This window comes from Neltuma alba, unplaced genomic scaffold (assembly GCF_004799145.2).
Source record: "Neltuma alba isolate B1F8T4 unplaced genomic scaffold, ASM479914v2 tig00011335_pilon, whole genome shotgun sequence".
NCBI lineage: Eukaryota > Viridiplantae > Streptophyta > Magnoliopsida > Fabales > Fabaceae > Neltuma > Neltuma alba.
The window spans coordinates 45,030-72,281 of NW_021636037.1; the positions used below are offsets into that span (position 1 = coordinate 45,030).

A 27,252-nucleotide genomic window follows, 5' to 3' on the forward strand; every position below is an offset into this window, starting at 1 on the left:
GTAATATCATTGGAAGAGTGAGATATGGTCACAAGATAATGTAAAATCTACTCCAGGTCAATAACCTGTCAAATCCTACGGTGAAAATGTGCCAAAGGATCCGATTATTGCAAACCAACCTCTACTTCTAAAAATTAAAAATAAATTACAAAATTTACAAAAAAAATTGGAAACTTTGGATCATAAAGTTATAAAATAATTTGACACTGATCCTAAATTGGAAGCTTGCGAATATGTATTAAGTAAATTGCATCAATATATATTGGATTGGCTAAAATCTAAATTACCATCACTGGAATAAATGATCAATGGCAACATGGCATGCACACTATAACCATAAATTACATTTATGCAACCACAGCAAATGATCAACATCTAGACGGGGTTTCCCTCTCCTCCCTGCCACACCGCTCATCCCAATGAAGTACAATATTTCCCCCTTCCCTTCTGTTCTTTTTTATCACCTTACGATAACCCTCACCATGAAACATTATAAAACGACGAGTTGATCCACTGCTAGTCTATCCTTGCATAGTCTTTCCTTGCACAGGATGCAGGCGGAATGTTTGAGACAGGCGGATTAACTCTACGCCCTACAACAGAGTATGCCAATCAATTTATTTCGCGTTCTGGGAAATATGCACTTTGGAGAGGAAGCAGATGATGTGAAAGAAATAATGCATAACAAAAATACTATCTTCGATCCTTGATATAAGAGTTAGTTGACTAATTTGAATAGATTAGAAAAATTAGTTAAATTAGTTATTTGTAATAAATAGGTGTTATCTTTCCTAAAATGCCCTTGCTAATCATGTGCATTAGTTATTTGATAAAACATTTAACATGTACAACTACTATAAGGGCTACATTGAAAAAAATAGCTAATTGTGAAAGACAAAGTAGATTGAGGTCTTATATTTATGATCAAATTAAAAGTCAAGCTCTTTTATAAATTAAAAATCAAACTAGCTCTTATATTAAGGATCGGAGGTAGTATATATATATCCTCAAAATAAAAGAAATTAAGCAGACGAGCAAACTGATTGTGGAAAATATTATACCCCATGTCATACTATTGGCAAACGAGCTATTTCTTGGAGAACGCGATTCTCCGCTGCCAAAACTGGAAGGAGGAGCTTGAGCCTTAATTTGATTCCAATCACTGAACTGAGTGGGTCTGCCATGAGCAAATCTTTGGACAGGTTGCAGACCAAAACGGCTAGGAGAATTTTGCAAAATACGAGGGATGAAATGAAAAGGCTTAGACATCGAGCGCAGGTATCCAACTTGCACATCATGAGCTGGAGGGCCATCCATCTCTACATTAGAATATGCTTGAACCGGTCCATGTTGTCTGGAGTACACGACGAAAAATCAGTGATAATTAATAGCGATTTACAATATTAACATATTTTCATTATTATTTCCTGGTTTTCATTTTCATATATGACCCAAAAAAAAAGAGTATAATTGAACTTTGGTATTCGCAGAATTTTACAGTTATTTTAATTTAATATCAAATGGAAAAATATATTCAAAATTTTCAATATGTTATAAGGAGTCACTGAAAATCTTCATAACGTCATAGAAAACTACAAATCAACTGTGTAAAGGAAACAGCAAGATGTACGGATAAAGTAAAAGGCACAATGGTAAAGAAGTAACTTCCAGGCAGCCTACCTCTGAATGGATATAGGAGAGCTTGTGCTGGCGGCATGGTTGAACCTTCCAAATCCAACCAATGGTTCCGTGGAACCAATATTCATATTTCTGCCAAACTCAGTTGCCAAGCAGCTTCCATCTGAACTATCCTCTTGCAGAAGTAGTTCATCACTGGATTTGAATTGAACTATTTATAAGAATATAAATATCACCTTGATATATAAAAAAATTAAGGAAATATCAGAAGATATAACAGTGAGAACTAAAAAGATCCAATCCATTAATAGTTAGCAACATAAATATTTAGGAGCTATTTATAGCATAGCCTGGAGAATTTGAAGAGGTCACCACAGTTTTCAGAGCCCAGTGTCAACGGTTTTTACTATTCAACGGACATATTAGTAAGGTTACCAGACAGAAATGTGCTGGGGTTCCATTCATTGTCTTGGAGGTTGAGCAGTTTTTGGGTCCCCAGGTACTCACGGAGCCAAAGTTGATCATTGTGTGATCACTTTACTGAATGTTACTTTTATTTGGCCAAAAAAATTATACTTCTATTTCATTTGAATAAAGTTGCAAACTATGATGGCTCTGTTTACAAAGCTATCTACAGAGGTAGGGCTAAATGGTAGAGGGTTGACTCACCAAATAAGGGAACTAGCAGATGGGTATCTCTGCCAATCATCCACCGGCTCCTAGCATGAAACATGGGATGGAATCAATCTTAAATATTCTAGCCAGATTTAGGATGGTCAGGATACGCCAATGAAGGAGGATTTAGAGGCAATTTGGAGCATTATGGCACGAGCTCTCTAACAATAGTCAACCTATAGACTTCCTAAGGTTCTCTTAAAGCAAAACCAAAGAAAAATTCACCTCGCTAAAGAGCATAAGAATCCTTCTCATGACTTTTCAACACATCATGTATTTCCCTTTTAATCAATAAATTGGTTCTTCGCATAAAAAAACGCCTCCACGTACAAGAATTCTATTTAAAGGGAGAAAGAATAAAATAAAGTCAGGTCAAGGAAAAAATTATCCTCCTTAAAAACCCACCAAGAAAAGCCCCCGTTGACATAGACAAGTTCTTCAATCTTTTGAATTGTGAATCAGAGTCCAATTATACAAAGACGAGATGGTTCATCATCTTTATAGATGACTGTACTCATCTCGGCTGGGTTTACCTCTTAAAAGACAAGTGTAGGGTTTCATCCAAATTTACCAACTTCTACATCATGATAAAAAATCAGTTCAACACTAACATCCAAATTTTACATACTGATAATGCCACAGAATATTCTAATCAATTGAGTGCATTTCTTCAAAAGCATAGACCTACTAACAAAGGTGCCAGTTTCAATACGCCCCCCCAAAATGGGATAGTTGAGAATTTAAAAAAAAAAAAAAAAAAGAGACACATCAAAGAAGTGGTTAGTACACTAATGTAATACGCCAAAATTTTTCAAGGTGATGCTATTTTGACCACCACCTACCTCATTAACAAAATGCCTGATAAAGTCTCGTCTTTGACACCCCTCTCAAAAAATTACAAAGCTACTTGCGCACATTTCACCTTGAGACCAAAGATAACAAAGAAACAAGAGTACAAACGGAAGGCCCAAGGCCTGTTAAAGAAAGAAGACTCTGGGAAGAGAAACCCTGCCCTTGATCATTTCCACCAGATCAACAAACCTGAACCCTGTGTTACCAAATATATTATATATATATATTTTGTGGGTATTTACCATCTCCGGAAGATACAAATGCTATGATCCTATTTCAAAGTATACCTTTGCAAGTTTTGATGTCACTTTACTCGAGGAAACTCCCTTTGTTAAAAGTTTCCAATTTAGGGGAAGAGCACGAGTGAATTGCAGATATGAGATAGAGATCCCAACAAGGAATGAGAACCTTGTGACCCTCAGACCATACCATTTGAAAATTTCACAGATCTCGGACCATGCCATTTAAGCCATCACCTCAACCTTCACCGAGGGGTGAATCTATGTTTATGATTGTAGGGGCAATTGCCCCCACTAGTTTTCCCCCCAATACTCTGTATATGCATTTGTATATAAACATATATGATATGTATTAAACTTCTCTAACATCTAACAATATTTTTAATGCAATCCAATTTTTTATCACACATTCCTACGTTTTTTATATACATATAACATATTTTTACTATACCTTTTACATATCTATTTTACCCATTGCTTAAATTCTTTTTTTTTTTAAAAAAAAAAAAAATTTTGATTGGTTTGAGATTGAAAAGTAAAAAATTCTAGGTTTCTTCCTTTTAACAGCATATATTTCTTCTTGCATTACTTCTTGAGACTCTTTTTTTCCTTTAAAAAAAAAAAAAAAGATTACATTGTTGAGACATAGCATACCTCCTTTAGTTTTAAAATACATTTTGATTTAAAATTGTACCACAAAATTTCTTATTTTTTTTATTGCAATTTGTGATTAAATTGATTTTAGTTCTAAGAATAGAAAAATAGTTCAGAAGAAAATCATGAACAAACATTTTTCTTCAAACACGTGACAAATATAGAGAGAAAATATTCGGTTTATCCACAATGTGCATGACAACTCATAGAAATTACTAGTGAAATATTCGTATTTTTAATAGTAATATGTAATGTATTTATTGCCCCCACAATCTAAAACGTCTGGACCCAGCACTAGCTTCATCAACCTCTCCTTTAGTTCTAGATGCAAAAGGAAGTCTAAAGATAGCAAAAAAAAAAATCAAGAGGTGTTGGTTTGCATGCCAAGCAAGAAATCAAATAATAGTGAGCAAATTGTACCTGAAGCAATAAAGGAGTCAAAACCAATGGTAGTCCCTAAATCCCCTGAAAAAGGTACTTCCAATAATCCTAAGCAGGTAGAGGAAACTTATGACCTTGATCTCTCTATTGCCCTTAAAAAGAAACTCAATTCTTGTTCCCTTCATCCTACAGAAAATTTGTTGCTTATAAAGCCCTATCACCTAAAAACCCTGCTTTTACCACTAGCATTGATAGGATAAGGGTTCCAAATGATAGCCTAGAGACTCTCAAGAAAAAAACAATACTGGAGGAAATAATGTGCTCCAAAAGAATCGGCACATGTTGCATGCTAGGGCAGTTTATGGGCGGGGATAAGCGGCCCGAGCCCTTGGTTGCTACCTGTCCTGGGATAGGCACGAGCTGCACTTTGCAGCATGTAGCTTGTCCTGACCCATTTTAGTCCAAACATGTCCGGCCAAGGTAAAAGACCCTTGCCCTCAAGGGTCAGGTACAGTGAATATTGTACTATACCAGGCCCCATAAACATCTTAATCAGACTCCCTCTGAAACATAACAACCAGAATTCTTCTAGGAGGAAATTGAAGAAACTAATGTTTTGAAAGCTGGACCAGAAACTAAGCTGGTATAAACAGTGGGTCACGATTCATATAGTCGGACCATGGTCAAACCATGGTTGGACCGGTTATAATTAAATATATATTAATTATATATGTTATAATACTATTCACAGCATAGAGGAAGCAAAAACATTTTATAATTTGTAATTTGAATAAAAATGTAAATATATATCATAAAATTATAATATAGTACCTGGCTGGCATAAAAAAAACAATTATAATATAGTAAAATAATAATATTAAATTTAGCTAGCAAAAAATATATTAAGATATTTATCATTAAATTTTATAATTATATTTTCTTTAAAAAACTAATTATTATTTATTTTATTATGTTACTTATTTTATCATTGATTATTTAAAAAATACAGTAATTCTATTATTACTAATGAGCCCACATGAAGTGAAAAAAGCATGGGAGGGGACTGGTGAAAATGTGTGGTAAGTGAGTTGTCACTGGTGAAAACGTGTGACAGTGGATAAAGATTTGAAGAATTGAAAAGCTGAGTTCTCACTGATACAGTGAACGGTGTTATTGAAGATTTCATTCGAGATTAAAGAGTAAAAGAGACCGGGAGAGATGGAGACCACCAGAGGCTGATACATGCTTCTCTTCTTATCAATGATTTTCATCTCACTCTCATAATGGTTTGTTTCTGCATTACAAAGAGGCTGAGATAGAATAGTTGAGGGTGATATAAGATTTTTCCCTTCGTTTTTTCCCAATTTCGCTTTCCATCTCTGCTTCCTTTTTTCTTTTTGGCCAGCCACCTCTCTTCAAACCATCCCAATTCCCCTTCTTTGCCACTTTCCGGCTAAAATACCAGCTAGAAACAGCTTAATCCCGGCAAACCTTTGAAATGGCCTGCCATTATTGCTGGTTGATGGTCAGACCGATCCAACCGTCTGGTCCAGTCTCAACAATATCAGAGGAAACAGTTCATTAAGGACACCCATCGAATATGGAAGGCCCAAGTGCAAGTGTATTGAGCTCTTTCCTTTACTCTCACTGTCATAGCAAATATGCCCATATGGTATTACAAAAACCAGTTCCCCCTCAAAATACTTCTGGCACTTGGAGAAAATGCTAGCCAACTATCCAGTTGACCCACATATGCTGCTCCAAGGTACTTTGAAACACACAGGGCACACTCATCTTCCATGTAGCTTGAGCAAAACAGGGTACTTTCTCTGTTTCAGGAGTTCTCCAAGGGCCCTATAGCTTCAGAGAACCTGGGTCCCTCTTATGAGGCCTTGGTTGGGGTTTACTGTTAAGGTCGAGGGCATTTCTATCTAATTGGTCCTTAGTCCTACTTACTGAAGATAATTCCTTGGAAGTCAACCCCTTGTTCTACGCTGGAAGAACTCTTCACAAGTTCCACAAGCCACAGGTAGGGCCAAAAGACATTGCTTTCTTCACTGCTGCACCTTTAGAAATCACTGTTAACCCGTTGTGACATCATTGGACACGTCTTCCAAGTTCTGTTCTTGGAGTTGGTGCTTCTCGACTTGCATGGACAGAGATAGGGGTGGAAAAGAAGCAAGAATAGATGACGAACCCAAGCTTATGGCGATGAAAGAAGAGGAATAACCTGCGACAGTAAGCTGCTGGGTTTTGACCCTTGTTTCAAAAATTTGATAACCCAACCTGCCCAAATGCTGTTAAGAGTCTCCCTTTTATGTCCACCACACTCAACACTCTATGGGTACAGCCATTCTATCCTTACTTCGGATCCATCTTCACTTTCCCTTAATCTATGAATGTTGTGTCTTTCAGCATTGCTTCTAGCCTATTGTGACCTTGGGTACAAGCCATGCGAAGACCAGTCTTTTTCTCAAACGGCTATGGCTGTGTTGCTTCAACCAGAGATCAAAGTGAACCTTCTAGTGTTCAACAAACTCTAGCCACAAAAAAGCCCATGATCACTCCATGTTTGATGCCATTGGAAAGTTACTTCATCCAGATACAGAAAGGTCGTAGTTACCTTCTATCCCTTTAGTATCTCGTTAAGCTGAAAATACTTTTCGCATGCCAAGATCCATCCAAGAATGTCCTTGCCTTTAACCTTAGGGAGTCCATTATGGTCGATTGTTTCTGTGTTCTAATCTTTTCAATATATCACGCCAAGGAAGGTAAGGCTTTAATACCATAGATATAGAATAAAGATGGAAAGAGAGAGAATAGAAAGCGAATAGAGGAAGAGAGGGAGAAAGAGAGACGAGAATTTGACAGAGGGAGGACAAGAGAAATACAGAAGCTTAATTCATTAATATCCTAAGGTAATTAGGATTAGTCATGTTGCGCTTTATTTATAGACTCTTACCCCTAACGTCAATTACCTAATAACTACCCTTAACAAACTCCCTCATTTATTTATTTCGTAACACATCACTCAACCTAGTTGAGCACGATCGAACTAGGCAGGTTGAAGCGGAAAGACACTTAAATGAAAGGTTGAAGAAGCGATAATTTGCTAGGTTATTTTGTTTTAAAGTAATTAAGGATACTATAGTCTTTTTACAATTGATGACTGATTTTAAAATAAAATTAATGTAACTATTCCGTGTAAATATCATGCATGCCAAACATAATTTTAAATCCCATCACCACTCCTATTCTCAATCCATCAAAAGTCAGACCTACGCACCAAACAGGGCCATATAATACAATCTGAGATCTATTATGCAAAAAGGAAGCAAAAACAAACATGCAAGATAATAGTCCCAAGAATAAATCGGACAGAAAATAGATGTTTAAAATCCAACTGTTTACCTATAATTGGGATCCCAATCACCAGGATCAGGCATTGATAAGCAAGACTCTGGCTTGTCATGCCCCAGTTCTGCCGATTGCAAGTTTGAATTAGAACTTGGCATAAACAAGCATGCCATTTTCTGATTAGCTCCACCTCCTCGCTGCTTCCGGTTTGCAGCATCAGTATTTGATTGCAGATAAGATGGTGAGCTGCTAAGAACTTGAGATGTTCCTTCACCATGGATGGAGCTGTCAGGACATTGACCTTGCCAATGTGAAGAAAATGTTATATCTTGAGTTTGAGGACTTCCGGAACATCCCCAATTTTTTCTTCTATTGAACTGGCTAGCAGTAGATGTCTTCCCCAAAGGTGATCCATGAGAAGTGCCTCTTGCGGGAGAAGTAGGCCCATAGTGTCCTGGAGAGCTTGCTGAAACTTGCGTATAGGAACCTGGAGGAGTAAATTGTGAGGGACTGGCACCAAGGGGCAGATGGCTGAAAGTCGCAGCAGATGGGCTTAAGCCTCGACCATTCCCCGGCTGGAATTGGATAACTCTTCTCCTTGCATCAGGACTATTTCCAAGCATTGACGTACTCCCATGACCAAGCAAATGAATACCAGATGGACCAACAGGCGAATAGTATGCAAACATGTTATTGCTTTCTCCATAACTTCCGTAGCTACTTCCAAGCCCAACACCATCATTGTAGCTACCATGGCTTCCTACACTGCCGTAGCTGTTCGCGGGTGGATATTGCACCATCTGGAAATGCAAGCTGCTATATAATGACGGCCTACTTTTGCTAGGAACCTGCGAGAACATCATATAATTTACCAAGAAATATTTTGAAAAATAATATTCAGGGAAGTAACAATCATAGATGCACAATTACACAATGCAAATACCAAGGAAGCTGGACTTAAGAGATTGCAGAGGATAATCCTGGATTATTGATACTCAAACAGGGGATTCAGCTTAAATGGATTAGGTGGTATAAATTAGAGAGAGAGACTGCGTGTTCGCGGGTGGGCATTGAATAACAATCTCACTCAAATGGCTGTGGAGATAAGCCAACAAACATAATAGATTAGGAAGAAAAAAGATTGATGACTTTTCCAAGTAGTAGCCCTTAAAAAAGGCAAACATTTCTACTAGCAAAGAAATCTAATGGACGACCATAACCAGAGCAACCATTATATCAATATGTCATTGGGGTGACTATAAATAAACTAAATCTTAGAGCGAAGCGGATTTACATTGAAGGGTTTTCAGGAAGATGAATAGAGAATAGGTCCTATCATGCCTTGAACTGCTGCTGCTATGTTTGAATCAATGTTATTAAAATCAAATCAGCCTACGATTTTAAGTTAGACTAACGGACCAAGGTGTGGATACAGACTTCAATCTAATTTAGTATGATATTGCTATGAAACTAAGGTGTGGGATCAAGACGTAAGCAGCATGGAGAATCCACCAGTGAAAGTTGGTTTGCAAAGGGAAAAATCATTTTAACTAAATACAAGAACTACTTGTGGCTCCCAGTACGGGGCTCCATCACAGCACTACGTCTAAAGAATCAACGTCCTCAATGCCCGCACTAGTGTCACTGACCACAGGGGCACACCCTCCAAAGGTAGCCATATCCGTGCAAGTCAATTCATCTCTCATCCTAATTGATTGGGACTTGATTAAGCTTGGAGAAACCACCCTTAAAAATCATAGAGCAAAGTGAAAGAGTCATACCATTCAAGTACCCCAAGAATCACTTGTGGCTACCCAATGCAGGACTCCATCAGTATGACAATCTAGCAAATATTCACATTCTGTCTAATATTTTATTCTGCCGAATAGAAAACCACATTGAAGCCAACTGCCATTTTATCCATGAGAACACTCTAAAAGGGTATCTTTCCACTGCACATGTAATAAAATCAGGACAAAACAACCTCACTGCCATTTTATTCATTTTAATCTATCTAATATTGGGGAGCAACTAGCAAACAACCTCACTAAAGCTCACCATTGTAATAAAATCAGGACAAAACTACAGTCCAATTGCTTCTATCCATAAGGTCAAAGTTCATAGGTGAATTTATAAGTGCGCATATACATTTTAACAACTAAAACTACCAAAATAACAAATAGCCATATTTCATATGTGAATTTACAAGCGCCCATACACATATTAAGGGAAAATCATTTTGCTCCCTCAATTTTTAATTTGGTACCTGTGTACTTTTCTCTCATAATTAAACACTATAGTTTGGTTCTATTAGCACCATTAGCTTTTGTACAGGGGCTAACAGTACAAGTAGAGTAAAGTTACAAAAGCTAACAGTGCTAATAGAGTAAAATTAAAGTGTTTAATTAAGAGGAAAAAAACACACAGGTACCAATTAAAAATTGAAGGAAACTATAGGTACGTACAAAATGGTTTTCCCCACATTTTAACAACTAACAATAGCAAAATAACTAGTGACCATATGAAAATTTACAAATCCTAATTTACATTATGAGTTTATACAAAAATTTACAAGTATTCATAAGTAAATTTATAAGTGCATATACGCATTTTAACGAACAATAGCAGAAACAATAAGTGTGATTAGAAAACTTAACCTAATGGATCTAAGCAACTAATTGTATAACTACATTAGTAACAGGCTATCAACATCTGCGCTTTCAGCTGAAGGGCCTCCATTTAAATGTGAGATCATATACTCCCGCTCACACACATGCATATTAGAATTAGAATAGCTACTAGATTAAATGACTGGTATCAACTAGTTACTTGGGTTTGCACTAGTCACGCAATAAGTGATAGTAGTAAAACACTTTGGAATAGACGTATTTCATCAATATTAATATACAAGAGCAGCTAGGCAAAAATATATAACTGAATTACTTTACCATATCAAAACCAAAATATATATATCATGCATGCATTTAACCCCAACCCAAAAAAAAAAAAAGGTTCAATAGAAAGACATTTCATATGTAAGAGGGTAGCAGGCTCACATTAGGTGATAGACCAGCAGCAAACCAGTGCCCTCCACCAGGGTGATGATCCACTTTGACAGCTTGAACAACCGGCTAAAGTTCATTAACAAAATTAGATACATATTAGACCATGAAGAGATTGAAATCCATGTATATAATCTACAAAGTAACCCATTGCAATAAGAGAAGCAACAGCAAAAGAAATTAGCCAGAATAAATAATAGGAATACAGTTATACTAAGAGAATGACAAGACATGCAAGTAGTCACAGTTTATAACTTCAGAATAAAATAGAAGGCACCACTAAAATCACATTAAAATTTAAATAATAAGCAAAATTTTCAGGTAAGACCATTAGGTCTCTCCAAGTCATTTGGCTTCCTTTTTTCCAGTGGGTTCACCTTATAACATTTAGCTGAGTTAATCCTCGCGATTATCAAATCTTGATATTTTATCTCTTGGGAACATATAAGGTATTAATTACCATACTGGAAGTGAACAGTAAATCCGACATCTAGTCAGCTTTTTGCTCTCATTATACCCAATTGATATCATGTGGATAGAGCTTCAAACACAATTAAGAAAGTAGATATGAATGAATCCTAAAGAGAAACAGTTTCAAGTTTGCATCTGCCATGATCAAAGGAACCTTAAGTACGCCCTTGCATCTATCCAATACCATTTAAACCAAATCCAAACAATATTCATTTAATCTTGGAGGTCCTCCATTTAATATTTTTTTTCATTTTGTCACAAATTGATAGAGTACCTTACAGCGTGTGATGGTCGGTGAAGTGGTTGATCAGTTTGTTATCATATTTTTAAAAGAATTTAATTTATTTTCTATTACAAATAAGAATGAGAAATTATTTATAAATATCTCAATTAAGATTTGTCTATTATTGATTTGGTTGTGATCTAGTCAATTTTTCTAATTTATTTACTTATTATCTAATATATATTTTTATTTTATTTTTATTTATTTTATATATTTTTATTTTTATTTTTGGGAGATTCTCTTTAGGCTTTATTATTGTATGAGTTTAGGATCCTTGTTCATATGCTAATAGAGAATTTCCTTCGGCTTTGTTAATTTATTAAGTTAGATTCTGATTTTGTATTTTAATACAGACTTCATTCTTCTCCTCCATGTAGTTTGGATCCTATCACAAATCTTTTCAGTTAGTTACGAACTCACGTTTGGCAATCAATATTACTGTAGAAATCCCGAGATTATAGGCATTAAATGTAAATAGGATAGGAATTTGATTTTTTTTTAGTAATTTCCTAATTGTGTATACCCTAATTTGCAGCCCCCAATTTATTCAGCCAGAGTCCTATCGTTATATATATCACAACAGCTGATTGGGATACATAATAGCACAAAAGAATTATTCAAATTATTCCCCGTCTTTGTCTTCTTCATGGTATTAGGGGCATGTTGGACTCTTCCAAAATTGAGATGGGGTCGAACCCTCAGCCAGAACAGCAACCATTTCGGACGACACCTGTGCCCGAGGGCTCCTCTTTTCATTTACAGTTTTGAATTAAAAAGTATGGACCGCATGAGATCAACTCAGGTGACAAGGATGGGGTGGAACTACGATGTGAGGAAATGTCCAGAGTTCAATCCCGTTCAATATAACCAACCAAAAAAGTGCATAATCCAAATGCATGAATATAAGTATTTCTAAAACTAAGATTTTTCTTACCACACGAGGGGTTTCTGGAGGGGGCTCATAAGGATGGGTAAAAGGTTCCCCTGTCACAAAAGGGTGCCTTGAAGCCTGCAGGAAGTTTTTTTATTCAAAGAAAAATCCTTTAGAAGAGATAGAAGTGCAGACACAACAGTTAAACAATATAACTACCGAGGGCATAAAATTTAAATCAGCACAAGTAGAAATTTAGTTTATAAAGATAGGTCAACGCTGAAAACAGTACAAAGCCAATTACCTGGAACGGTGACCAGCGTTTTGCGGGATCAAATTCAACTAGCCCTCTCAAAAAATCAATTAATGCCACTCGTATTTGACTCTCTGTAATGAGTTCCAAAAATGCAATATTCATTAGTGGCCTCAATCTAGTAACAGAACGCACAAAGAAGCATACAACATTATAGGAATATGTTCGACAGAATCTTCAGTTGTGCCTAGCTTTAAGAAGAAATATGAAACCTAACCTTTAAGAATATCTTCCTTCGGCAAGTTTTTCCGGTAGGGATAGTTAGTAACAATTTCTTCCAGGTTCATATGATTGAAATACTCTTTCCCAATTGATGGCTTCTTCAACTCTCTCTGAACAGAAACCAAAAATGACAATTAAAGATCTAGCATTGGAAAAGGATTCCAAAACCTCAGAAGGATTTTAACGCCAGGTCAGTAGGAGAGGCACCATAATATTCAATCGGAAAGAAATAACATATATAACTTACAGCTTCATATTCTTCCTCAGTCAATGCTTGATAAGAACTTCTTCCGTTTGTCGTAATCTCACTGTTCTCTCCAATCTGGAGACTCCCAGTACACTTAAAAAATTTACTAGTGTTTTTAGCCTCCCTCAGTACATAATCAGGCGGTTGTCCTCTGAAATAGTTTTACAACAAAAGGGTATCATTCAATACAGCGAAGGAAGAAAAACAAATGATTTTGAAAAGAGAACCCGGAAATTAAAAAATAAAATGTTGCTTTCACATTGAAACTCTAACAACTACCCTTCATTTCCATTTGAAAAGGACGACAAGAAAGTTATGATAAGTGAGAGGAATCAAAGATGGGACCATCCTGCTTCCCACCGCCAAGCCATTGGAGGAAGAACTTTCTTAACCACATATGGCATGGATGCATGAGTTAAAGTAACTTTCACAAAGCAATTACCATTTCCTTTTTTCCTTGTTAAGCTAACACATGAAGTAAATTTTAAGTTAAAAGAGTTGGTTTACTCAAATAATAGTTGGCACTGGACCATTAAAAACCCATACAACCTCGCAGGATAACTATTTCAAATTGACTAAAAGTAATGGAGAAAATAATTGTAATTATTATTTAATCATGTTACCAAGCACCAGAGCTATTTACTTTCTCCCTACGTAATGCATATAGCTCCAGTTGTTACAGGGCAGAGTCAATGACTATGAATTAGCTGCTTTTGACAATTCTAACCTTATTCTTGACTCAATATGGAGACAAAGGTATGTTTGGCTTTACTCTATTTTTTTATTCAAATATATGCAGAAGTGTAGGAATTCTATGCCAAAACTATAGGTGAAGGGCCCCTGAAATTGTTGCTATTTAATGTAAATAGGATAGATTTTGAATTTCAAATTAATTATCAATAGTATACCCCTGACTTCTGGCCTCCTCATTACCTTGGCCAAGATGCTATTGCCTCTATATATATCAATGAGAACGAATAATATATATAAGAATTTTCTCCCTTTGATTGTTTTACTCTTCATGGTATCAAAGTAGGGTAGGGGACCGTTTGATTCTTCTGAAACAGAAATAGAGTCAAACCCTCGACCAAACCCAAGTCAACATCAAACAATTCTATGCTTAAGGGGTCCTCCGCCAGTGGGTCTTTGAGATCCGTTAGAATTGGACTTAAGAGGTTGGTTGTGTTGATCCTTTCAGGGAAAGGTGATGCTAACAAAGGAACCAATACCAGGAAGTGGCTCTTCTGAATCCTCTGCTCTTGCTCCTCATACCATGAAGCAGCAAAATGGTAAGGGACATCCTGTCTGAGAGCATTGCAAGAGGACAAGGCATACAAAGGACACATGTTAGGACATTCATGGGAAGCCACCAAATTAGAAGCCCAAGTAAGGAAATGGTGAGGAGTCGAACCCCCAATCCAAATTGTCTCTAATTTCGATGCCTGGAGGGTCCTTCACAAAAAACGTGACGCGCCTTGTGACTGCTAGGCTTGAGAGCTCAAAGATCCTACCTCTAAAGTCTTTGACTATACTACCCATGGTCATTACACCACCCCAACAAACTTGATCCAAAAGTTGTTCGTTGCATCTTTCTAGGGTACTCTACATCTCAAAAGGACTACAAATGCTATAATCCTGTTACCAAGCAACTGTTCATTACCTGTAATGCCACTTTCCACAAATATGAACCATACTACTCCTGATCTAACCTTCAGGGGGAGAATTGAAGTGAATCTCAGACTATGATGAGTAATACGCCTTAACAAAACCTTGATGAGCCTCTTGCCCTCGATACACCTACCCCTAACATCATACCTAAACCTGAATTCCCTAATACACCTAAATAGGAACCCAAAAATAATCATGTGCCTAAAGACAAGGGAAAATCTAATATAAGGGGAGACACTAACAAACCTCTAAAGTTTCATACACAAAGACACAATAATACATCTCAAGAACCTAGCACTCACCAAGAATCACAACAGAAGGCGAGTCCAAAGAATGAGCAAAGTAAGGCCTGATGAAAAACAAGAAGGTGAAGTAGCAAATAATCTTGACTTGCTTATTCCTATGCAAAAGAAGCCTTAGACTTGTAACCAACATCCTATAGAGAAGTTTGTCTCATACAAGGCACTGTCTCAAAAACACTATGCCTTTGGTTCTCAATTGGATTGTGTCAAGATACCAAGTAACATTAATGAAGCCATGGCCACTCCTAAATGGAGACAAGCAGTCTTAAATGAAATGGAAGCCCATGAAAGAAATGGCACCTAGAGTGTTATAGATCTACCTAAGGGTAAGAAGTAGTGCATTGTAAATGGGTCTTCACCACAAAATATAAAACAAGACTTGCTGCAAAAGGCTTCTCCCAAGTCTATGGCACAGACTACACAAAAACATTTGCACTAGTAGCCAAGTTGAACACAGTCAAAGTCTTGTTGTCATTAGAAGCAAATCCAGATTGGCCATTATATTAATTAGATGTCAAGAATGCATTCCTCAATAGAGAATTGAAAGATGTATGCATGATAATGCCCCTAGATTTCCTTGGGAAAAAGGCAAGCCAGGTATGTAAACTAAAGAAGTCATTGTATGGATTAAAGTAGTCCTCTAGAGCATCGCTTGAAAGATTCATTTGAGTCCTTATGGCACATGGCACAAGGGTATAACCCCCGGGGGGGTGTTCTCATGCCTTGTTCTTCAAACACCAAGACAAACATATAACTATCTTAGCAGTTTATGTTGATGATATTGTGCTTACAAGCAATGATATGACAAACATATAGCATCAAAAATGCCTTAGCTCAAGAGTTCCAGATTAAAGATCTTGGAGAGATGAAATATTTTCTCCAAGAAGAAGTGCTAGGTCATGAAAGGGAATTTACATCTCGCAAAGAAAAGATATACCAAATTTTCCTAAGGAAACTAAAATGTTGGGGTGTAGAAAAGTGATACTCCTATCCGAGTTGAGAAGATTAGTGATAAAGAGACATGGGTAAAGTTGTAGACATAGGAAGATACCAAAGTATGGTAAGAAGATTTACCTCGCATACTCAACCTAACATTACCTTTGCAGTCAATGTGGTTAGTTAGCATCCCCATGATCTAAAACTAAAATATCCCTAAGAGGTTTACAGAATTCTCAAATACTTGAAGGGCTCTTCAAGTCGTGGTCTCTTATTTAAGAAGTATGATAAACGGAATGTGAAAATCTACTCCTAGATATTGCACCTACGTGTGGGGTAACTTAGTCAATTGGAGAAGTACAAAAGCAAGTACTTGAAGAATAAAGTGTGAGCTTACCAATAAAGCCCTACTAGGATAATATGGCTACCATCAACATCTCCCACAATCCAATTTAGCACACTACCAATCATGTGGAGATAGACAATCCTATATGCCGTCCCCTAAATAGACTACAGATATTCGGGACTAGCTAGAGACAAGTTCAATCATTTCATTGGCAAGTTGGACGTGACTGATATATGGTCCAACTTGAGAGGGAATGTAGGAATTCAATCCCAAAACTACAGGTGAAGCGATCCCAAAATTGTTGCTATTTAATGTAAATAGGATAGATTTTGAATCTCAAATTAGTTACTGATTGGATGTCCCTAATTTCCGGTACCCTCATTAACTTAGCCAAAAAACTCTCCCCTCAATATATGTACATCACTAAGAATGAATAATATGGAGAAGAACTTCTCTCTTTGACTGCCTTATTCTTCAAAAGGTTGTAGTTGGTGGTTGGTAGTTGGTAGATAGTAGTAGTAATAGTATTTAATTAAATCTCTAAGCATTGTTTAATCAATATACAGAAGCTATTCATTCTCTTTCTTCAGGTTTCAAAGCCTCTGACTCCTCAAAAGGTCCCAAGTTAGGATTGCCTCTCTCCAACTCATCTCTCCCCTAAACCTTGTCGTTTCCAACAAAAACACCACTCACCCACCGTGCATCAAATCATCACACTCCAGGGATACCAATCAATGGAGCCTCAAGTCTACTTACTGGACCCCTCCACATGCACCACCGCATGTTTTCTACATAGTCTCACTACCATTGATGCATGACGGCACATCCAAGCAGGGATGGAGCGAGGTATTGCTAATAGGGGGTGAGTACCCCCTAAGCCAATGAACATATATACACATATATAAGCAACGCATATACTCAACAACTTTAGCGCCTCCCTTCCCCTCTCCTGAGAAAAGAAATATAATATATATATATATATATATATATGACTTACTAAGACTTTGGCAAGTGACGTTCAAGGCTTCAAGCCAATGAAAAAAATCCACCAAGAAAAGCCCACCAAAGCATTAAAAAGTGTCAATTGCCCCTCTTAAATTAACAATTTATAATAGCAGCAACAAGCCAATAGTAGATAGGATTTATTAGAATATTAAATGCTTTACGTTTTCAAATGCACAACTTTTGAATTAGCAATAGATATGCATCATTTTGTTCTTACATGGAGTTACTTTCAATTACTCCCTAAGGGTGTGTTTGGTATGAGAGATTTGGGATGGAGGGGAGGAAGGGGGAAGGATTTTAATTATTTCCCCTTGTTTGGCAACACACAAATTTTAGGAGGAGAGGCAAAATTTTAAAAAAAATTTCCTCCCCTCCCCTCCTCAACCTCCCCTTGAAAATTAGGAGGATTTGGAAGGAAAGGATAATATTTTGCCATGTTATGACCATTATATCCATATTCTGTCATGTTATGACCATTATACTCATATCTTAAATAAAATAAGGGCAAAATTGTCCATGTAAAAATATTTTTCCCTTCCCTCCCCTTATGAACCAAACAAGGTAATATTAAAACTCCTTCCCTCCCCTCCTTTTTTATAAATCCAAACAAAGTAATATTAAAATCCTTCCACTCTCCTCCCATCTCCTTCCCTCCATTAAAATCCCTCCCCTCCACTTCCTCACATTGAGCCAAACAGACCCTAAAGAAAAAGTGATTCATATGCTTTATAGATATAAATATACATAAAATATATTTTAACAAAATTTTAAATTTGCTTTAAAATTTTTTGTCTATCCTCGTCAATATTGTAACGTCTTGACTATATTCTTCCACAAAGATACTCCTAAATTATATCCCCCTATAATTTTGTGATCCTTGCTAATATATTTGAATAAATTATAAACTTATTGTATATAGATATATATATATTTGACCTAAAACATGTGTGATTATTCTTTAACTTTTAGTAAGTTACATTATGATGGGTGCCTAAGTGGGATAGGGAACCCTACCCCAAAAGCTAGCTTTTGAGACGAGAGAACCAACTACTTAAATACCCCATTGAACATCTCATTATACTCAATGTGAGACTTGGTATCCCATATTACCAAGTCCCCATCAATAGGCCCCCCATGAAAAGCCTCGGCAGCTGCACCCCATGGCGCTTCACTCCGCATTTTACCGATCCAAACCCTCAATGGGTGGCCCTCTCCAGAACCGTCAACAGTCTGGCTCTGATGGAGAATCCTACCCTAAAAACTAACTGTTGAGATGGAAGAACCAACTCCCTTAAATACCCCATTCAGCATCTCATTCTACTCAATGTGGGACTTAATATCCCATACTACCAAGTCCCCATCATATTATTATATTAATTCAATAAATATTTAAAATAAACTTATTAATAATTACTTCTATTCTGCCTCTTAAAAAGAAAAGAACTTAAATCAAAATACTAATTTTGCTGACTGGTTATAATTATAATTATGACCTTTACTACTCACCACCCTAATTCTTTTTTTTTCCCTCCCTCTACCCCGGCTCCTTTCTTGTCATTATTTGCTTCCGCCAACATCTAATTCTATCCCTCCAGTAGTGATTCCTAGTGTTAGATCATCCAATATCATTCCATTTTACATTGCTGTATAAAAGGATCCCTTTTTCCATGGGCACACAAACAATGTCATCTTAAGAAATGTTGAAGTCGGGTATCCTCTTCTTATGAATAACTCCATGCAACATCTACTATAAATCTTGGCTACCCCTATACGTTTATAATTCAAGGGACAAAATCACATAGAAAATTTGCCTAAAAGAGACGCTAATATTCATGCTGCAGATAGATCAACTTGGGTCAAAATTGATACCCAATTATATGCATTATTATGGCATGTTAATTGATTCTCAATTGTTTCCTCCACATCAATCTGATGAAACTCGTTATGGAGTCCGGAATAAAGCTGCTTCAATGCGTGGCAATGATATAAAGTGATATTAAGATGTTTTGTCTAACCTTGCTAATTTGAACCATCAAGATATAGATACTATAACCTATGTTTACAAAATTGAGCCTCTTAAAACAAGAGTTTAGATTCTTAATGCCTACCACAACATCAATTGGACATCAAGAAAAGCAACAAGTCAAGTTCATTATGCTGATGACATCGATTAATCTTTGATCTGATCAAAGATCTTGTTATGGACAATGTTTATAGGCCGACTAGTTTGGCTGGTTGAATTGGATACGGGTCCTAAGTCCAATCCAAATACGTGGCTCAAACCATTCAAAAAGCAAACTGGGAAAAAAGGGGGGGGGGGGACAGTAAAAACAGTATCAACCCAATGAAACCAGCCCATCCCATGGGTTTTATGGTTCTTTCTAGCTAAAAAATGTTAAATGGAATGCAGTTATATGAATTAAGAGGCATTCCAAAAATGCATCTAGCCAAGGTCATTGCAGAATCAAAATGATTCACTGTCAAAGCATAAACATCTTATATTTATCTTCCAATTTGAAGGAGTGGGAAAGTTCAGAGCACGTCATGGAAATAACAAGAAATGCATGTAGTAATACAAATTAGAAATTATAGCAGGATTGTTATCAAAACATGCATAAAATAATAGTAATATATTTATAAGGATAGATAAACAGAGATCCCTTCAATGTAGGAATTTTCAAAATTACAATACTAAAATTTACGTATTATTATTGAGTGTACAAATTATGAACATTACATCAAACTTTTGAATTTTTATTTTGGCAGCTCTTAAATTTCACAACATTTCAATAGCTACTTTTTGTCCACGCAAGATGACCCCTTTTTTTGCTTTTTTCTAGGCAAAACATTTTCTGAAAAAAACCAATAGATAATTTGATGGCCAAAAGTTATAAACATTACATAAGGAAAATTAACTTGTTATTAATAATGGATTGCAGTTGTTATGAAGCTTTCAGAAATTAATTCACCCTTACGTATATGTCCAATTGATTCTTTCTTCCTTTTATTTCCCCAACATTCAATATGACTAACAGCAACCCCCATTTCTGAACAATGACTTGCCCTCAATTTACTCTCCAAGCAAGAAGTTTATGGCAAATCAAATGCATTTAAGAGACATTTAAATTGGACTGCCACGTACTAGAAATACGTCACTTGAGGGAAAACAGCATACCCGAGTATTTCAATCATCCGCCTCAAAAGATCGAATTCAGAAGCACCAGGAAATAATGGCAATCCAAGAAACAATTCAGCCACTATGCACCCAAAGGACCACATATCAATAGCTGTTGTGTATCTTATAATGATTAAGGACCAAACAGAAGTCAATGAAAAATATCTGAACAAAGACAAACACTAAAGTTGCCATTAGCTCTCTGTCCCATGATATAAAAAGGGCGCAAGCATTAGAATTGATTCCAGAGAAGAACATATCATCCAAATGATCATCGGAACATGAAATTACTCTGATTCCCCCTATATCAATCAAATGATCATCCAATGAAATTACTTTGTCCAAATCTCAACTTGTTATTAGGCCAACAACAGGACAAACCCATAGTACATAGCCGTGAGCTTACAGTGCAATAAAATGGTCAAAGAAAAGGAAAACAACTAAAAAAACAACACAAAATGAAGCAAAATAATGACCCCCTCCCCTACCCCTTCCCAAAAAAAAGGGAAAAGGAAAAGAAGAAAACCGTTCTAAAATCATAGTATAAATTAGCTACATTTGATAGGATACTGATATCCAAGAAGAACCTCAGGCGACCTATAATATCGACTCTGCAGTAGAAAGGACAAATGTAATCAGTACAATTTTTTTTGGGGGGGGGGGGGGGGGGGGGAAGACTCATACGGTAAAAGTAAACCTGAATATAGGAGTAGACAGTGCGATCTTCCATGCATGCTGATCCAAAGTCAATAATCTTGACCTCCGCTGGCTTCACACTACACAAGATAGATCCATAATATTAAAATTCAACACAAAAACATTGCAGCATATAGTTGTCTAGAGGACTACATTAAGAAACCAACCTTGTACATAGAAGAATGTTTTCTGGCTTCAGATCACAATGAATGATGCCCGCATCTTTTAATAAAGCCAGTCCATGCAATATCTAAAAACAATATAAAATGAAGAAAATAGTCCTAGTAACATATCAAAACAAATTAAGGACCGCGAGGAAAATTTCAAGAAAAAACTGTACCTGCTTAGAGAACAACTGAACAATACTTAGAGATAATCCCCTAAAATGGTTCAACTTGATAAGCTCATACCTGTGTGGGAACAGAATGTCAACAATGACATACGCAAAAGAATGCAAACAAACAAATCTAAGACTATTATCTTGCAGTATTACTAGTTCAGGTAAGATGAACAAATTTAATTGCATCACCAACGAAATGGAAGAATGAAAAAAACCATAAAATCCATAACTTACAAGTTTGTGTCCAAAAGTTCGAAGCATATGCACAAATGCCGTTGATATACAAAGTAATCATATATACGAACAATGTGATGCTTGTCCTCAGGATCATACTTCTTGTTTAACTGCATGAAGAAAAGAGCATAGTAACATACCAGACTAACCCCACTGAGTTGTACTAACAATAGCATGATTAGTTTCACAGGAATAAGAACCAAAAGAATACCGTATTCAAAATAGATACTTCAACCAATGCCTGTTGATAGTATGCGGGTTGATTTTTTATGATCTTCACAGCAACATAGCTGTTAGTATCTGAAACCCAACATTTAGCCACTTGTCCAAATGTCCCATGGCCAAGGACATCTTTGACAAGATATCTGCAAAATAATGGAAAGAAAATTTTTAAACACACCCCAGCGTCTGTCTGTCAGGCGAAGGCAAGGGGAAACATTTGCCATCACTTCAAAATCCTCACATATTCCTTTTGATATTTGGAGGGATTTGTAGGGAAAAAGAAGCAATGTCTAATATAAAAATAAGAATGAGAAAGCAATATAGTGTGTTAAATAGTATGCTCTCCTGAAAAGACAATACAAAAGAATTATCAAAAGTGTAAAGTCCGGCAATTTTTATTATTAAATCAAAGAAAGTTCCCAAGAATAACCAGAAGAAAGCTTTTCCAGAGTATGTACCAATAATCTGATAGCGTTGAGAGGATGAAGAATTTAGGAAGTTCATAATTGAATGATCCTTTTAAGAAAAGTTTTGAGTTCAGTGAAGTTTTACAGGGGGAGAAAATAGTCACCTGTAATGCACCTGAGAGTAAGGATATAAATGTCTTTGCAAGGTTTCAGTATTGCAATAAATAGAGGTTGAGGTTCAACCCTTGAGACCAACAATTACTTTAGAAGGGGGAACCAAATGCAAAATGGAATGCCGTAATTACAAAACACCAAGATTTAAGAAATCTGCAGGGGGTAATTAGTGCTTCACTACCTAATGTAATTCCTCAATTGCCTATGTGTGCATATAAATGGGAGCAACAAGAAAGAACCATTATACCAATGAATGAGCAGGTCTGACAACTGAATTACAAGAAATTTTTTTAATATCACTATATATCATAACAGTAAAAAAAAAAAAAAAATTGGCAAGCACGAAGCAAAAGCTTTCAGAGGCACATTTGTAGTTATCCTTTGAAATTCTTATGTGCACAGCAGACAAATTAGGGTCTGAAAAGTATACAAGACAATTCTGCCACAAAAAAAAGAAATAAAAAAGGACCATAGGTAAACCCTAAATCAAATTTATAGGGCTGATGATGTTCAAACTCAGTTTTAGATAGGAATTTAGTTTGACACTTGCAACAGTAAGTGAAACCATAAAATTTCAATTTGGGGATTTAAATAAAGATGCTCATGGAGAGACTTTTATTTTGGTCATTCTGTCCTTATCAGAGTTGCCATACAGGATACATGTAACCATTGTTCATTGTCAGGATAAGGTCTGAGTGAATGACCAACCTTCTATTTCTCTCTAAATTGACCAAGACATAGTTCACTGTCAGAATAAGATCTGAGTTAACATTATCATAGCCATCATTAAGCACTCCAACTGATGGGCTGGTCAAATATCTTTTTGGATTCAGCTCTTCAGAATACTTGAACTGCGGATTACATATTTGGTATGTTTCAACAATTTCCTTGGTCAATCTTGCCAGCAGCTGCAAATTGGAAGTTGAACATAAGTTCAAAGTCCTGCCTGAGTATTCTAAGCTTCAAAGTTTTTCACCCAGTCAAGTACAAATAATAATAATATCAAACTGCAAATCAATTCCAAAATGATCCAAAATTTAAATATTCAAATTAAGAAATGGACTTTGACATTCAACAAATTTTCACTTCTGCAACAGCACTAGGAGAAGGAGTGAGAATACAAGGGAAGAAATTCCAAAATGCAATGTGATGCCAAGTGAAATGTCACACTGATGCTTTTTTTTCCACATCAATTGCTGACAAAAACCCTGAATTTTAAACCACATGTGACTGCTCCTTCAAGATTATCTTAATTCCCACGCTCTAACATCTGACAATTGAAACTATTTGGTTTAGTTCATTCATTCACTTGAATCATAATGGCAAACTGATGGAACCAGCAGGCAAATGGATCAGGTTTATACAAGGAGCAATCAAAAGGACCCTTCTTAAAAGAAATGGGGCCAAGTGTATGTAAGGGAAAGAGCCAAAAAGGGTCCACTAACCAAAAGCGATGCTTTCTGAGAGAGGGGGCAAAGAGTGAAGTTGAGCAGGAAAGGATTATATATGAGCGTTAGTGTACAAAAAGGGGGGCCACGCTATCTCTTCATCATTATCTTCTGTTCCAATGTGGGGGGATTTGAGATGAAAACAACTAATGGATTAAAATTGGCCTCAAAGAAAATAGTCCTCCAATTGATACTAATGGCAACTGGAGACTAGTAGGTGAGTTGATATATCCAGTTCACACCCAGCCAAGCACTAGTTTTCAAATAGAAGTTGTGTATCAGATATCTACATATTTAAAAATGAATCCTGAAAATGGACTTTCTCCAGAAAAGTTAATTTTAACACTGACTGGGCAGCTTCAATTAATGGTTAATGGTATCATGTTTTTCCCCTGATTCTTCTCCTCTCTACTCACCAAAGATCCGGAGTGCTTTCCTTCTTTATGGTTTGGGTCATTCATGGATGCATATATAAGTTCCCATTGCATGAAAATCCTAAAGGAATATGCAGACGTAGTCTTCAGTCCATTCTGAATTCTTTTTCACGCCTATATATACAAGCAAAAAGAACTTGCACAGATGAACCTTAACTTTTTCTAATTTCTACCCACCAATATTTAGGGCTTGTTTGGGTTAAAATTTGCAAAAATGACTTTCGTCTGAACTGTACTTTGCAAACTGAGGTAAAAGTCAATTACTTTAATGTGATTTGTGTTTCGATACGCTTTTGTAAAAATAAATAAATTCAGTTTGACAGAAATTTGCTTGGCCGGTATATTGAAAAGCCAAATTCAGAAGTTCCAAATTTGAAGAAAAGCCAAAAACCACAAGCCCCAAAAACCAACTCTGGCTTTAAGTTGGCTTATGGCCAAAAATCTATTTGTCCCCAAAGCCATGCTAATTATCATTTTAGGCCTCAATTAGTTTTATGGGTTCAAAAAGTCAGTTTTGATGACCTAAAAGCCATCCCAAACAAAGCCTTAATCCTAGACATTTACTCACATAGAGCGGTCCCTGCGAAAGCAGAGAAAATGTTTAGTTTCCCACACCTGATCAGATGAATAATAATTTTGATGGTCCTTTATAAGCTTGTCTTGAAAGGCAATAAGGAAAGCAATAAGAAAATCTATTTATAAGCTTGTTTCCGAACATAATTTTAGGCCTCAATTTTCAGAAACCACTAATCAAGAAGTCTGTGATGGTTTTTGTGGTAAGGTGAATGCTTCTTCAGCCCTACTGGTGTGAGCATTGGCAATAAGGAAAGCAATTTTGGTTTCTGGTTAATAAAAGGTGGAGCTTTCTTCTGAGACTGATTGAGCAGAGCTGTTAAATTATGTTTTGGGAGGCCAAGAGGCTTTTGTCAATGGGAATTGTTCCTCTGCTTGATTGTTTGCCTTAGAGAAAACTTGAAACCCATTTTGTTGCTGAAATCTTGGCCCAGCATATCTCTAAAGCTTTTAGTGGATGAGGATGTTCACTGGGGTGTTGTGAGATGTTTTGCAGGGTAAATTGTCCATGTTGTTGTGCTTTTAGTGTTGCTGTCTGCTTCGTTTTCAGCAGTGATTCCTTTTGTTTCACTTATTTATAGGACAAAAGAAAAACTTACACGACTGCCAACTTCCTATCCGATCTTTTTTCCTTTAGCATGGTGCCGTGAGGAAGTGAGGTGAAGACAGAGTGATGAATAAGCAGCATTCTCTGTAACCCATTTAGAGAAAACAGCAATTGCTATGTCTCTATGTTTAGTCCACTGGGCCCACGAAACATTCAGTACGAATGGATAAACTCCACCATCCGCGACTCAATACGTCACAGGCAGTATCAAGTTTCAAGCTTAAATCAATACAATAATTTCACATAAAAAATCTAGCTCTTGCATCCCAAAATCCATTGGCCATCCTTCACTACCCTAAACACTGAATTTTGACTGGCATATCAAAGAGAGATATTCGCAGCAAATATGATGTAACAATGATAGAAGAATTATTATCAATCATCAAAATTAGCAGCAAATTCAGGAAGTAACTCACGGATTTCCTCACAACCACACGCAGAGTTTGGGAATTATCCGAAGTTTCATCAGGCCATACGCACGGAGTAAACCCAAGCTGCCTGGGCTTCCATCCTAATCCCGTCGATGCTGAAGATGAGGATGCAACGCCCAAGTCTCTGCACTGAGACTGCTCCGCTTCATTATCAGGGCTGGCCCCATCCATGACCCAGAGTCAGACCTCAAATATAGCTCCAACTCACAAATGGACTTTGCCCAATTCCCCTTCCATTTATGCATAACACAAGTAAATAAACAAAGAATTAGGGTGAACCAGTAAATCAACGATTGAACTCACGTGCTGATTTAATTGGTTTATGCGAGTAATCCACCAACAGATTTTAATCCCATCAGGGATGGAATTCCCCAAATCATAGCATTATAACACGCCTCAGATCCATTCAGAACAAAAGGAGATAGTTTTACATGCAGCAGGCGATGATGATTCTCAAGAATCAATCGCACAGAAACACAGATAGACCGATGATTTCTGGAGATCTTAAAAAAAGGAAAACAGGCGGACGATATTAGAAAAAGTATGAAGGTTGGTGTTCATCTACGATCATTCTTTCGTGAGGAAGATACAGAGGACACTGTAAAGCAATGGTTGTTTGTTGCTCCCGGAGACAGTCACCGTCTTGCTCTGTCCAGGTGGGAATTGTAAAACAAAATCGTCTGTTGACACTGAACTCAAAACCTCTACATATTTAGTTGCTATTTCGTTTCGCTTGAGGTCCACCTGGACTCATCGGTACAATGGAGGAAACGGAGGAAAAAAAATGAAAAACAAATTGGACAATGATTTATTTTATTTTTTTTGGCTTTCGGCCCCTGCGGTGGTTTTTTTTTTTCACCCTTTTGTATTTTATAATAGTCCTATTTTAAAGCATTGCTGGACATGAGCACTCTTCTTGGGATTGGTGGTTAAAAAAAGTAGTTTAATTGTAATGTAACTTAAAAAAAAGTAAGATTAGGTAAAAGTTA

At 36.6% G+C, this 27,252-nt stretch overlaps 1 protein-coding gene across 3 annotated transcripts; it reads right to left on the minus strand.

Moving 5' to 3' along the window:
* Window positions 1–213: 213 nt before the first annotated feature.
* On the minus strand, window positions 214–26,967 carry LOC114712080 (dual specificity protein kinase YAK1 homolog). 3 transcript variants are annotated; one of them, XM_028896542.1, is made up of 18 exons: window positions 26,249–26,962; window positions 23,479–23,678; window positions 22,179–22,332; window positions 21,968–22,077; window positions 21,734–21,803; window positions 21,561–21,643; window positions 21,395–21,473; window positions 21,268–21,308; window positions 20,698–20,820; window positions 13,266–13,416; window positions 13,014–13,128; window positions 12,788–12,870; window positions 12,547–12,621; window positions 10,853–10,927; window positions 7,851–8,644; window positions 1,681–1,833; window positions 1,062–1,354; window positions 214–593 (listed from the first exon to the last, which is right to left on the minus strand). In XM_028896542.1, the coding sequence occupies exons 1-18, from the start codon at window positions 26,432–26,434 to the stop codon at window positions 517–519; spliced, it is 2,862 nt and encodes a 953-aa protein (XP_028752375.1). In that variant the 5' UTR covers window positions 26,435–26,962; the 3' UTR covers window positions 214–516. The 3 variants fall into 3 exon arrangements, with proteins under 3 accessions (XP_028752375.1, XP_028752377.1, XP_028752376.1); XM_028896544.1 differs by lacking the exons at window positions 214–593; window positions 1,062–1,354 and having other exon boundaries at window positions 1,681–1,874; window positions 26,249–26,967; XM_028896543.1 differs by lacking the exons at window positions 214–593; window positions 1,062–1,354 and having other exon boundaries at window positions 1,792–1,849; window positions 26,249–26,967.
* Window positions 26,968–27,252: the final 285 nt, after the last annotated feature.

Bases quoted from the DNA above. Each gene is read 5' to 3' on its own strand.
- LOC114712080 (XM_028896542.1), bottom strand. From the start codon at position 26,434: ATGGATGGGGCCAGCCCTGATAATGAAGCGGAGCAGTCTCAGTGCAGA. The intron at 22,333-23,478 runs GTTGGTCATTCA...ATTATTTTGCAG, and splicing joins AATTTAGAGAGAAATAGAAG to ATATCTTGTCAAAGATGTCC. The intron at 8,645-10,852 runs GTGAGCCTGCTA...ATGTTCTCGCAG, and splicing joins CTGCTGGTCTATCACCTAAT to GTTCCTAGCAAAAGTAGGCC.